Source organism: Myotis myotis, unplaced genomic scaffold (assembly GCF_014108235.1).
Source record: "Myotis myotis isolate mMyoMyo1 unplaced genomic scaffold, mMyoMyo1.p scaffold_m19_p_14, whole genome shotgun sequence".
In the NCBI taxonomy this organism is placed as follows: domain Eukaryota; kingdom Metazoa; phylum Chordata; class Mammalia; order Chiroptera; family Vespertilionidae; genus Myotis; species Myotis myotis.
The window spans coordinates 33,132,419-33,146,184 of record NW_023416318.1 but is presented as its reverse complement, the minus strand read 5'-3'; the positions used below and the strand labels follow the sequence as shown (position 1 = coordinate 33,146,184).

Here is a 13,766-nt window from a genome sequence, read left to right as displayed (position 1 = left end):
AAAGTTAAATTCCCTGCTATTTAAATTACAGAAAGGAACACAAAACCTTATTTAGTAATTATAACCAACACTCAAATATGTAAACTTTAATTACATGTTATGGACCAGTGAGAGCAAAATGAGGAAAAAGAAGGAGAGGTGAGTGTAGGGGAAAGCCACAGGCTAAACGAGAGAAAGCCCAGAGGCAGGCACCAAGGCCCAAGCTCCGACAAGTGAAAGGGGAGAGGAGGTACCAAAAGGGGGGCATTCAGTAGATCTTGGGGAGGTGACTTGTAGTGCCCTAAGGGCAAGGCTTATTAGTGGGTAACTATTACTTACAACTCTTACTAATCCTTACCCTTAAACTGTCAGATGTCCCCACTCTTGGAGTGGGGGAGCCATATGAGCCCACTGGAGAAGAATCGTTGGATTAAACAGAGGACGCTAAACTAAATTTGAATTTTAGATGAACAATGAATAGCTTTTTAGTATAAGTATGTTCCAAATTTGCATGGGGCATACTTATAAAAGCAATTATTTGTGGTTTACAAATTCAAACTTAACTGGGTGTCCTGTATTTTTTATTTGCTAAATGTGGCAACCCTACTCCAGAGGCTAAGCCATTCTTTGGACTGGAGCCTCAATGACCAGCCCAATATTGACACAAAGGGTCGTGAGGGAAATCAAGTTGAAGGTCACCTTTGAAAATGAGGAGTGAAGCAGCACCGAGATTTTGCTAAACAGGATGGAAATCAGCAACTGGGGGATATCAATTCTCAAGTCTTCCCCTCCCTACGCTGTTCATTTCCTGCTGTTTTCCTCCAGGACAGCTGAGATGGGCTTGGCCGGTCTCCCTGCCGAGGGTTAAAGAGACTAAAAAGAGTAATTCTATATGTTGGGACTGAGGGTGACCTGACCCGTGTGGGTCTTCCCCAAGAGACTGGAGGTTCTGAAGTAGAGAGCAAACTTGCAGAACACAAAGAAACAAGTAAAGCCAAACAAAACACAGTCCATACATCGTAGGATGCTAAAAAATACAGCTTAAACTCAGTTTTAGTCACTATAACAAAGTGATGGTAACAGGGGCCACTGCGACTGTCCTTGCCAAGGGGCCAAGAGGCCATCTTGGGGCTGAAACTGAAAGAGTTGCTGCTCCTGGGTCCTGGGCCAGGACTGGGGTGGGGGTGGACATGGCAAAGTGACACATGGCAACAACTGGCTACAGTGGAGACAGCATGTGCCCTTCCGTTCCCTTTGCCCTGCTATGCACTCTGATTGCACACACAGCCAGTCCGGGCATTTGTGCTCCTTGCCAGGTCCCAGTGCACACCGGAGGCTGTAATTCATAATATATAGCCTTCTTGGCTTTAGAATATTATGCACTTTTATATAATAACTACTATCATTATAGCTTAAAATGGGATCATTCCATACATTCTGTTCTACTACTTGCATTTTTCAGGTAAGGATACATCACGGATACCTTTGCACGTCAGTTCATATAGGTTTATTCCATCACTTTCAACTGCCACGTGGATGTATCAAAGTTCAACTAATCCTTTGATAGACATTTAGGTTGCTCCTTTTCCTGCTATAAACAGTGTTGAAAGGAATAACGTTGTACATATATCTTTACACATGTGCACATATTTCTACAGTATAAATTCCTAGAAGTGGAATTACTGGATCAAGTGGTGTATATATGTATTTAAAATTTCCATAGATACCATTAAACTTCCTCTAAAAATGCACCAATTTACAGTCCTACCAGCTATGATCATGCCTGTTCCTTCAAAGCCTTAGCAATCTGGTATGAGCAATGCTTTTAATCTTTGCAAGTAGGATATGGGGAAAATGACAGCAGTTGTTCTAGTTGGCATTTTTTTCATACGTGTACTGACCATGGCTTTTTTCTTCTTCTACAAAGTGCTTGGTTTTATCTTTTGCCTCTTGTTCTATTATCTTCATTTGTTGACTTTTAAAGATGTCTTTGCATATTATGAGTTAGCATTTAATTGTCTAATAACTCTGCAAGTATTTTCTCTGAGAGTTTCATCAACTTAAATCTTGATTGTGTTGTCACCTGTTTGGGCCTCAAAAGAGTCTTTAATTTTTGTTTTGTCATAGGCTAACTTATTTAGAAGATGCATATAAATATCCAAGTGACATTTTGTTGCTATATTTTTATTTTAAATTTCAAGTTTGCATGCAATCTGGTCAGAATGTGGCCTAGAATGGTCCTACTTTATGGAATTGAAATCTTCTTGGTGACCCAAAAAATAATCAAGTTTTGAAAATGTAATGTAGTTATTTGAAATGGAAGTTTATTTTCTGTCTGTAGAGTACAAGGTTTATACATATCCAAGCTATTGAATATGGATTTCAAACCCTTTTTAGTCTTATTGTTTGGTCTGCTTCACCTTATAAGTTTGAGAAAGGCAGGCTAAAGTATCCTACTGCGGTTGTAATTTTAATAAACTTCTAATATGGCATCATTCTTTTTTTGGGGGGAGGGATCGATTTTGATGCCATTTTATCTGATGTTTAAAGGTTGATGCTGTTAATCTTCTTTGTGGATATGTTTTTATCATTATCCAATGCTTTCCTCTTATCTTCATACTTTTAATTTGAAATTTTAGCTTGCCTAATTATTTTTTTAAAATATATTTTATTGATATTTTTACAGAGAGGAAGGGAGAGGGATAGAGAGAGTTAGAAACATCGATGAGAGAGAAACATTGATCAGCTGCCTCCTGCACACTCCCTACTGGGGATGTGCCCGCAACCAAGGTACATACCCTTGACTGGAATCGAACCTGGGACCCTTGAGTCCGCAGGCTGACACTCTATCCACTGAGCCAAACCGGTTAGGGCAAGCTGTCCTAATTATTATCACGATTGCCACTGCTGTTTTCTTTTTGTTGTCATTTGCCTGGAATAGTATTGTTAACCCCTTTATTTCCAACCATTCCACCTCATTTTAGGTATAGCTCTTGCATCGAAGTGATACATAGCTAGCTGTGCTCCACTCTTCCTTAGTAAGAGAACTTGTGCCTAAGCCAAAAGAGCATATTCCTTTGCACATCTTATGGCCGAATATGGCCATGTTATTAAGTTACTAGGGGCCCAATGCACAAATTCATGCACCTTGAAAGGAACTGTGGGCCGTGAGGCTGCGGTGGGCACAGTGGCGGGTCTTGGCCCATCCTCCGTGCCCCCGCCTGGCTCCTCCCACTGTAGCCCCGCCGCAGCCCCGCTCCTGCCTCTGTTCCCATATGCTGATGGCCCTGGCCCCGCTCACACCCACTGACAGTGCAGAGTGATTGGGGCTGGCGCAGAGCGATTGGGGCCGACGCCAGCAGTGGGTGCGAGCGGGGCCAGTGCCCTCAGTGGGTGCAAATGGCAGTTGCTGCCCCGATCGCCCCTCAGGAGTAGGGGGAGGTGGAGAAGCCTTCAGGGGTGATTGGGGCCAGCACGAAGTGATCAGAGTGTAAGTGGGGCAGGCGCTGGCAGCAGGTGCGAGTGGGGCTGTTGCCAGCAGTGGGTGGGAGAGGCGGCTGCTGGCCCCGATTGTCCCTCAGGAGCAGGGGGAGGTGGAGAAGCCGTGCAGGGCGATCAGTGCTGGCAGCCGCTGCTCATAACCACTGACGGCACCAAGTAATTGGGGTGTGAGTAGGGCCAGCGCTGGCAGTGGGTGTGAGCGCCGGGCGGGACCGCAGTGCATGGGAGCAAAGAATTTTCAGTAACCACTGGAGGCTCACCCCGATGCCAGTGACCGGCGCCCTGCCTTGGTCTGGCGTCCCCACTCACCTGCTCCACCATCCTGCCATGGCTGATGCCTGTCATGTTCTGCGCACGCCCCCTGGTGGTTAGTGCACATCATAGCGACCGGCTGTTGGGTTGTTTGGTTGTTCTGCCTTTCAGTCTATTTGCATATTAGGGTTTTATATATATAGATAACCAATGAGAGGTACACTGAAGTATGGGAGGGTTCCCCAAAAGGGAGAGGACTCGAGCTCTTTATTGCTCTCCTTCCTTCCTTCCTTCCTTCCTTCCTTCCTTCCTTCCTTCCTTCCTCCCTCCCTCCTTCCTTCCTTCCCTCCCTCCCTCCCTCCCTCTCTCCCTCCCTTCCTTCTCATCTGCAATGAGGATGGGATGGCTAATGCTTTTAGCGATCACCTGGGACCAAGAGGTGACCTTGAGGATGGAAGCCATATGTCAGGATAGTGAAGCAGAAAGACAGAAGGAGCCTGGGGCTTGAGTCCCTCATGACTGAGAGCTGACAATGAGCTTGAACTCTTTTTGGATTGCTTTAACTTGAGAGAGAAAGAGAGAAACTTCCACTGTGTTTAAACCACTGTTTGGCTTTTCTGTTATATGCAGACATAAGGATTCCTAAAAGATACAACAGATATGGTCTTTTTTGGGGGGAGGGAGACTCAATCTAAGGGTTCTCCTTAAATTAAAATTTTTTTTAAAAGATTATAGTTGACATACAATATTATATTAGTTTCAGGTATACAACACTGTGATTCAACATTTACATACCTTGTAAAGTGATTGCCATAAAAAGGAGTTATTGTCTTTTTTCCCTGCTAATGATTTGTCTTAATTTCTATTTCAGTTATATGAGTAGTTATGTTAAAATGCTTAAAACACCACATTTGGACATTTATTTCCCAAGAGATATTCTTTAGTGCCTTGTGACTCTGAATCTGGTCTCTTGACCAGCTGCATCGACATAGCCTGGGAGTTTGGAAGAAACATGGACTCTCAGGCCCTCCCTAGACCTACTGAGTCACAAACTCCTTTTCAAGAGCCCCAGGTGATCTGTATACACTCCGAAGGGTGAAAATCTCTGCTTTAGAGGGCACTGGCGGCCCCTTCCTTAAACTATTATGATCTCCTCAGTTTTCTACTTGGCACCTGGAGAGGTTCCCATAGAGAGCCAAGTGACGAGGAGGGCATTCTTGGCCTTTGAAGAACTGGCCTTCAGCTCTCTAGTTTTTGTCCTTTCCTGTCCCTTCACATTCTCCACTCCTCATGTGGACTTCCAGTTTCCTACCTGTGACCTGGCACTCCCTGGGTACACATAAGTCCTTGCCTAGTGGCGCACCCAATAGCCACCCTCCTTCTTCCTTGCTGACAGATGTCCAATTTTGTTCTGGGAGGTCATGCTTCCAGCTGCAGGTGATGTGTCTAGTCCATCTCATTCATCTTTGCATGATTCTTCCTCTCTGAGCCTGCCTTTGTAGCTACAATGGCCATGTACCCAGGTTTGGCCAGAAAGACACAGAGAAATATCTGCTGGGGACTTAGGGGGGCATTTTTTCTTCCTGGATAAAAATAATCTTGTGATAAGAAAATTGTATGTTTTTGCTCTTTCCTTCTTACCTACAATATTGGGGTGATATCTGAAACCATCTTGTTTTGTTTTGTTTTTTAAATCCTTACCCGAGGACATTTTCATTGATTTTTAGAAAGAAAGGAAGGGAGATAGAGAAACAGAGAGAAACACTGATGTGAGAGAGAAACATTGCTTGGTTGTTTCTCGCACATGTCTGGACCAGGGCCGACAATCTAATCCACAACCTGGGCATGTGCCCTGACTGGGAATCTAACCCACAACCTTTGGGTGTACAGGACAATGTTTCTATCAACTGAGCCACCTGGCCAGGGCCAGCCACCTTGTAACCATGAGACTAAGGAGGAGGTCAAAACCAAAATGCTGAGGATGGCAAAGCAGAAAGACAGAAAGAGCCAGGCAGGTCCTTGACTGGGAATCTGTTTTTTTCCCCCACCCCCACCCCCTTCCTCCTTTCTTTTCCCATCTGCTCCAAATTCGTTCTCCCTAGCTGATATAACATGGAATTGAAGTACTCCAGCCATTAGCTGTATTATACTATATTCCTTATTTCTAATTTATAGTAACAGCTAAGTTAAGCCTTTCATTATAAATATCATCCGTCTCCCCAAATCTCCCCACCCACCAAATCCACCACTCTAAAATGAGAACAGTGGGTGCTTAGTTCTCTGAGACTCTGAAATTATTTTTCCCCTATGGATTAAAGCCAACCAGCTCCAATCTAGACAAACACACCCTCCCCCTCTCCTGCCTCCCAGCCCCAGGTGGCTGGCCCTGGTTCTAGCAGGCTATGTCACAGGGCACTTCGTCTATTGGGACTGATTTTTTAAAATTTCTGTGGTTTCTGGGGAGTGGATGTTGTAAAATAGAGTGAAAAGAAATTGAAGTTTGAAATTCGGTGAACTTTTCCCTGCCCCTTCCATGTGAATAATGACTTGCTGATAGAAGCGGCTTTTTCAAAGATGAAAAACAATCTAAGATTTATGGACAAATCTGTTCAAAAGACCCAGCGCTGCTTGTAACCAAGGGGGAAACAACGTCAGGAGATTCCTAGATCTATTCTGGCTGGAGGAAGAGAAGGGCAGGGAGGAGTCTGAGAGGAAGGAGAAGGCAAGAGACAGATGGACAGAGGGGTTGGAACTGATTGGAAAACAGAGGAAGATCAAATCTTATGCCCACTTTCTGATTCTACAGGGACATGAACATGACAACCATGTCCAGCAAATGCTGGTGAATGAAAGAAACACTCGTTTTTATCTAAATGCCACGCTGCACACACCTTCTGCTAGATGGTGAGGGAGGATGGGGAGGGGGTGGGGGGAGGGCAGGAGGATTGTACACATGGAGATGAATGAACCTTTTCTCTGAAACTGGGAATTCTGCTTCTAAGGGTTCTGACTCCTCGCTGTGTGCTTGGGAAATCACCAGAAAAATATTCCTGCCAATTTCTCAGAGTCCAATCGAAAACACTTGGCCAAGATTCTGCTCATGGTTTGACCAGTCTCTTAACAGCAACTGCTGTCTCCCCTGTCCCTCCCGTCCCTCCTGGAAAGGCCAGGGGTGGGGCCAGGAGCACAGCTGGGAGCAGCCCTGACACTGTACATCTGGGCAGCCTCCTGGGGCTCATGGGTGCAGGGCCAACATTTTTGAGTGTATATTTTATAACCACAGCCTCAAGTACAAAAATAGAATGTGAAAAATAAAAACAGCGCTCACAATCAGAGCCTCAATCATCCTGCTGGTTAGAGAGGTCAGGAATAATAAAATGAGAGTAACCAAACTGAGAACTTGAAGAGCACTCACTAGCCGTGGGGAGGCGCATTCCAGAGCCAGGCCTATGCACAGCCTTTCCTAAGTGCCGAAGGCAGCTCGGCTCCCACTTAAAATGTCTGTTATCACTCCTGTCCCCCCCCCCCCCCCCGCCCCCAAGTGTTATTTATGAAGGAAGGTTTCTCGGTCAGCCTGTCAAGCAAGGCATCTGGAACAGGGACCAGCCCAGACAGGAGGCTGAATGAAAAGCCCACAAGGCTGTGGGCCGAGGTGCCGTTCACTCCTGCTTCTTCAAACACGCCCAAGCGGTAACTCAAAACCTGCAAACAACCCGAATCCTTTTCCAAACACAAACCGAATCCTTTATGTCAGGCTCCATATATTTTCCTAACTCCAGTCCCCGCCCCAGCCCCACTCCACAGCAGAAACCAATTTGCTTAACAGAGGAGGTCAGGGAGTTTTCCCCTCACAGCTCTCATTTGGAACAGATTAAGGAGGAGGAGCGGGCAAGGATCTGATTTTTTTCCTTTTCCTTTTGAAAAAAGTTAACGTGCAACCCTGAGGCAGAACCACCACGCTCTAGGACTGGCTGAGGGGAGGAAGAGGATGTCATTTTCGGGTGGGATGGAACTGGACTGCCGGGAGCTCCTGCCGGCACATCCCAATCCAACCTGACCCTGAAGGCTTGGCGCTGGTTCCCTGGGGGCCCGTGGGCTGGTTGTGAGGTGGGCAGGGGACTCCGACCCAAGTGGAGCTGCCCACCGCAAACCCATGTCCATACTCACCGCCCGAAAAAGTGCCACTGTCCTTCAGGAGCAACATGCCAACTCAACGTGACCTACTCAAGAATTTACCATGCGATGGCGGCTCCCGCCCTTAGAAAGCTTATGGCCTGGGTGGGATCATAACCAAGAAACACTGTAAGAGCTACACAATGTGCTTACAAGAGCTAAAGAGAGTCTTAGAGGAGAGAAGAGAATACAAAGGCCTGGAAGGTGGTGTGGGAAAGGGTCTAGGCTGGGCCTGTAGTACCAGCTCCACGCGCATCGGCGGGTGAGGACACGGCAGGCAGAAGACCAATGTGGTAACAGCGTAGCGGAGGACAGGGCAGGTGTGTGCAGACAGATGGTCTCTGGACTCTCTCCTCATGTCCCTATTCTTGTGTCTCTTTTAAGGTGGTCTCCCCCACCTTCCCATTAAAGAGATATCTTTCTAGTAACTTCTAGTAACGGGTAATGCAATTGCAAGCTTTGCACTCTTATTTCCTGATAGGATTTTTTTGTTTGTTTTTGTGTTTGTTTGTTTTGCATTTTGGGTGATGTGTGTGGTCCTACGAAATGCAATGTAGGTAAGCAATTGAACTTAACAAGTTAGTGAAAAAATTTAGATAAAAATTCTTATTTTTGATTATTATTTTTCCTTATAAAACTTGCCTTTCTTATTACTCCTTTTGTATAAAATATAGAGGCCCGGTACACGAAAATTCGTGCAAGAGTAGGCCTTCCTTCCCCCGGCTGCCGGCACCGGCTTCCCTCTGGCACCCGGGACCCAGGCTTCCCTCCTCCGCCCACCAGCAGGCACCCAGGACCTGAGCTGCTTCCCTTGGGCCACCCACAGGCACCCAGGACCCGTGCTGGCTTTCCTCAGGCCCTGGCTTTGTCAGGAAGGACGTCTGGAATGACATCTGGAAGACATCTGGTCTAATTAGCATATTACCCGTTTATTATTATAGATGAGTTGCTAAAAAACAACAACACAATTTGGGAAACCTGTTGACCTGAGCTGGAATAACATCTGAGAAGGCAACTCGCAAAAGTTTAAGGCCAGAGGCTCTATCTTATTTATCTCTGTGTTCCCAGTGCTCAGCAAGCAGCTAGAACTTTCTGGCAAAGCAGTCCTTAGCACCTGTGTGAAAACAAGACGATGGGAGACAGTGGGAAATGAAGGTCCTATCTCCCCACATCCATGCTTCCCTCCACATACAGCAGATGTTTTAGCTGCGCACTGGAGCCTCCTCTGCTGAGCCACATGGCAGGTGACTGAGTCCCAGTGATAAGACACCACTGGAAGTGATGTGTGTGACTTCCAGGGGCGTTTCCCTTCCCTCCCTCCTGCTCACTGGATTGTGAGTGTGGCCGTGGGGGCTGGATCTGCCGCCTTGCATCGTAAGAGGGCCAGTGCGGAGCACTAAGAAAGGTGTGAGACCCTTCTGCAGGCCTCTGAGCCTTTTATGTGAGGGGGGAGAAATAAGCCGCTACTTCTTTAAGCCACTTTCAACTTGGGCCTTTCTGTTACAGGCACCAAATCTATGCTCTGACTGAACAGCTTTTTCATGCATGAGATCCTAAGAAAACACTTCGAAAGTCCATTTCAAGATATGCCCAAACCAAGATCCTTGGTTGTACTCCAGTAAGTTGAGTACTTCAGCTAGAGGTGGGGCGGAGGAGTGGAGAGGAGGGGGGGAGGAGGGGGGAGGGGGGAGAAGAGAGAAGAGAGGAAGAGAGGAAGAGAGGAAGAGAGGGAGAGACAGACAGACACACTAACACAAACTGCGGTCAAGGCCAATCTTTCTTGGTCTCTGATTCTCGCTTGGTGCTGCCTGCCTGTCTTCCTGTGGACCAACCTCACAAGAAATCACGTTTGAAAAGCTGAATTACTGAACTACAGTGAGGACTTCCTGCTCACTGAGATGGGGGAGGGACATTTCTTTCTTTTGCTAATCATGATGCATCAGTGACCTGGCCAGAGCAGATCTAAAATCCCACTCTCCTCCTCATGTGCAAATGTACATCACCTCCAAACTGCTCCTGTGTACTCTTCACAAAAGCCACCTGAGAGGCATGCACGTTTGTAATACACCAACCTACACATTTATCTAAAACACACACACACACACACACACACACGGAGAAACACCCTCCCTGGGATGCCCTGGCACCACCAGCGCCACCATCCATCTGTTCTGCCTGTAGGAGCTCCTGCAAGGTGGAGTCTTGTAGTAAACACAGAGCAGAAGGAACAAGGAAGCCCAGGTGACCACTGTGAGAGACCGATCACTTGGAGGGTTTTGTGGGCAGGATGAGGGCTTCACAAGCCTCTGACATCAGCCTTCACACCTCCTGGGGTAACAGCAGGATGCTGAAGAATGAGGGTCTAGACCAGTGGTTCTCAACCTTCCTAATGCCGCGACCCTTTAATACAGTTCCTCATGTTGTGGTGACCCCCAACCATAAAATTATTTTCGTTGCTACTTCATAACTGTAATTTTGCTACTGTTATGAATCATAATGTAAATATCCGATATGCAGGATGTATTTTCGTTGTTACAAATTGAACATAATTAAAGCATAGTGATTAATCACAAAAACAATATGTAATTATATATGTGTTTTCCGATGGTCTTAGGCGACCCCTGTGAAAGGGTCGTTTGACCTCCAAAGGGGTCGAGACTCACAGGTTGAGAACCGCTGGTCTAGACGGTGGCCAGAGTACTTTCTCGGGCAATAGCTATGTAGTGACTTGACAATTATTTGACTGTTGGGGCCAGAGGAAGGAGGATCAATCCCCTGGAAAGTCTGGAAGTGAATGGCCTTGGATGGGGAAGGGCATAAGTCAGTGGGATGGGAGGAGGGGGGGAGTGTGCAGGAAGGGCCAGCAGGACTCCTTAGTCATTCTAACCGGCTGAGGCCCATCTGGGCATCCTGGCAGCGAGGTGGCCCTACTCTGGCAACTGGCTTAGGCTCCACAAGGAAGACAGCCCATGACAGTGAAAAGAGGAACCCCGCACCCTGCTGTGGCCTGCCTGAGGAAAGTGCAGGCCCCTGAGGTCAGAAAGGAAGCGCAGGAGAGGGGAACTGAGGCCGAGGGCAGGAGACTGAGGACCACCGGGCACTGGGTCCGCCCTGATTCAGAGCGCCAGATGGCCTAAGCCCCAGAACGTGGGCTTATCGTCACCCTCAGGGGTCAGTCACCTTGGGCCCGGGAGCTTGGCTTTCAGGAACAGCAACAGTGAAGGCAAAATGATACAAAAATGACCCTCATTTCCTTGAGAGGAGCCTGTTGTTGTCTCTCTGGGGCTTAGTCACTGGGAGGCCATGGAAACAATCCCATAAACCTAGCAACCAGGCCCAGCCAGGTACTCAGCGGCAGTGGCAACCTGCTCCCAGATTTAAGACAGGAGCATTAGTTTGCATCTGTTTTTGCACATCAGCGAGCCAGCTGCCAGTGACGCACCCACTGAGACACCGGTGCACATCAAGGGCCCAGGCTCCCTGGTCAGCACTGATAGGAAAGGCAATGTGGTCCATGGTGACATGCTCCACTGAGACTGGGGGGGCACCGGCTCCTGCCTTGATCAAGCATCTTCATGTTGAAGGAATAAATGAGAAAAGAGAGAACTAGTTCGGGTGTAGTGTCTTCCTTCACCAGCCTTCTCTCCTCACTCTGTCTGGGCTATGCCGGAGGTCTGCCTGGGAGTTAGCGCTGTACTTCTTGTGTTTCCTTCCCTGGAACCCTACTGACAATATCAGTGAACACCCAGTCAGCCCCGGGAGAGGGGTTTGCCCAGGAGGCCAGGGCTGGCTGCAGGGTGTGGTTTTACTGCTGGGAGATGCCTGCTTTCACAGAACACTCTGTTCTCCCATCCCTGGGATGTGGGGCTTCCGACAAGCCCTCTCTTCTAGGCAGGCTTCCTTTCCTCTGCCTCCCCCACAGCGCCCATCTCACCCCTGGTGGGTGCGCTCCAACCCAGGAGTATGGGTTGTTCTGTGGGCACTCCTACATTTCCGTCACCCCCTTTCTGTGACCAAGGCTTGGGAGCAGTAGAGAGAAGCACAGCTCTGAGTGTCTGCGCCTGGGCCTTGGACCTCATTTCCTACCTGTTAGTGACACGGGGGAATCATTTACCTTTCCTGGCCTTCAGTTTCCACACCTGAAGCCTTCGAGTTGTGTGAGTGCCTTCCTCTAGGAAGGGGACTGGAAAATGGGGACACCACCACCTTGATGTAGGTCTTCTGCCACCCCTGGCTGCACCCGCCCTGGCGACCATAACTTCTTTTCCCTTCCCAAGGACAAGCTCTGTCTGAACCCTTGGGTTCCCAATCCATTTGCTCAGTTATGATTCCGGTGTCTTCCTTTCAAATACAACAGTGAGTTTAGAAGACCTTCAACATCCCCTTTCTCATGAACTCCCAGCTCCTACACCTTGAGGCTGCTGAGGGGGCAAGGCCTTTGTCACACAGGCACCTGGGCTCCAATTCTGGCTCCACAAATCTTCCACAGGACCTTGGGCCCATGACTTCAACTATGGATTCCAGGCTCTTCACATTTAAAATGGAGAAAAAGCCCTGGCCGGTTTGGCTCAGTGGATAGAGCGCTGGCCTTCGGACTGAAGGGTCCCGGGTTTGATTCCGATCAAGGGCACGTACCTCAGCTGCAGACTCCCGGCCCTGGTTGGGGGCATGCGAAGGCAACCAGTCACTGTGTGTCTTTCATATCAGTGTTTCTCTATCTCTCCCTCTCCCTTCCACTCCTCTAAAAATCGATGGGAAAAATATCCTTGAGTGAGGATTAAAATAAATAAATAAAATGGAAAAAACAGTAAACTGTTTCATAGAGTGGCTGTGAGGATGCGGAGGTAAAAAAAGCAGGGGCATCCGAGGGTAACGTTCTCCTTCCCCACCCCACCACTGGCCTCACAGAGCGGGAAGACTGCCAGACAGGGGCCCAGGAGGAAGGAGCCCATTCTCGAGCTGCTGCCACCAGCCTTTGCCTCCCAGATGGATTCATTCGCACTGGCCCCAGACCCCTGACTCCGCCTGATGATCCACTCAAAGGTCTTTCCCGTGCTGGGCGCATAGGCCACGGGCCCCTGGGGAGGAAACTCTTGCCTAAGAAATTCCAGCCAGCATGGGACAGGGAGGAATGGTGAGGGAAAGGTGGAGCTGGCCCAGGCTCTGCCACAGTGGCCTAGCCTCACTAGATGCTTATCCACTCCTGGTTGAAGGCAAGTCTCTGGGAAGAGGTGGGACCAAGGGCAGCTGATTCAATCTCCAGAACAAGGATCCACCATCTCAGGGGAATTTCACAATTGAATCCAAACAGTTCCAACTCAAGGCTCAGTTTGATTCTAAAAACACTAATCTCCTTATTGTGTTTAACTAACTTGATACATTCCTCCATTCTTTCATTCAGTTGGTTATCTAACGGTGATTTTTTTTTGAGCATCTACTAAAAATACCAGGGTTCAGGAATACAGAAGCAAGCTAAACAGACAAAAATCCTTTTGTGCTCATGGAGGGAGACAAACAACAAGGTAAATAAACAATAAAAAATATAAGGTAGTGAAAGGACTATGCAGAGAATTAAACCAGGGGGTGAAGTAACAGCAAATAGGGGGTGAGAGGTACAGTAAACTGAGTGGTCAAGGCAAGCTCTCTGTGGAGATGACACTGAGGCTGAGATTGAAATGCAGGGAGTCAACTGTGTGGACCAGGGAAGACCATTCCAAGTAGACAGAGCAGCTGGTGCAAAGGCCCTGAGACTTGAATGAGCTTGGTGAGCTGGAGAACCCCACAGAAGGCTGTTGTGGCTGGAGCAGAGAAAGAGAGGGTGAGGGCATCGCAGGAGCTGAGGTTGAGGGAGAGGTCAGGTA

General features: G+C 48.0%; 1 protein-coding gene across 5 annotated transcripts in view; it reads right to left on the bottom strand.

The window, feature by feature from the left end:
- The window catches only part of THADA (THADA armadillo repeat containing), a 299,278-nt gene that overhangs the window by 25,399 nt on the left and 260,113 nt on the right, over positions 1-13,766 (bottom strand). The window contains exon 37 of one of the 5 annotated variants that reach the window (XM_036334727.1): positions 1,457-1,570. The exons of the other annotated variants lie outside the window; for them this stretch is intronic. Within the exon in view, the coding sequence (XP_036190620.1) occupies positions 1,551-1,570 (20 nt within the window). The 3' untranslated portion in view covers positions 1,457-1,550. Of the gene's footprint in view, positions 1-1,456; positions 1,571-13,766 lie in introns of those variants that run through there. 5 annotated transcript variants of the gene reach the window in all.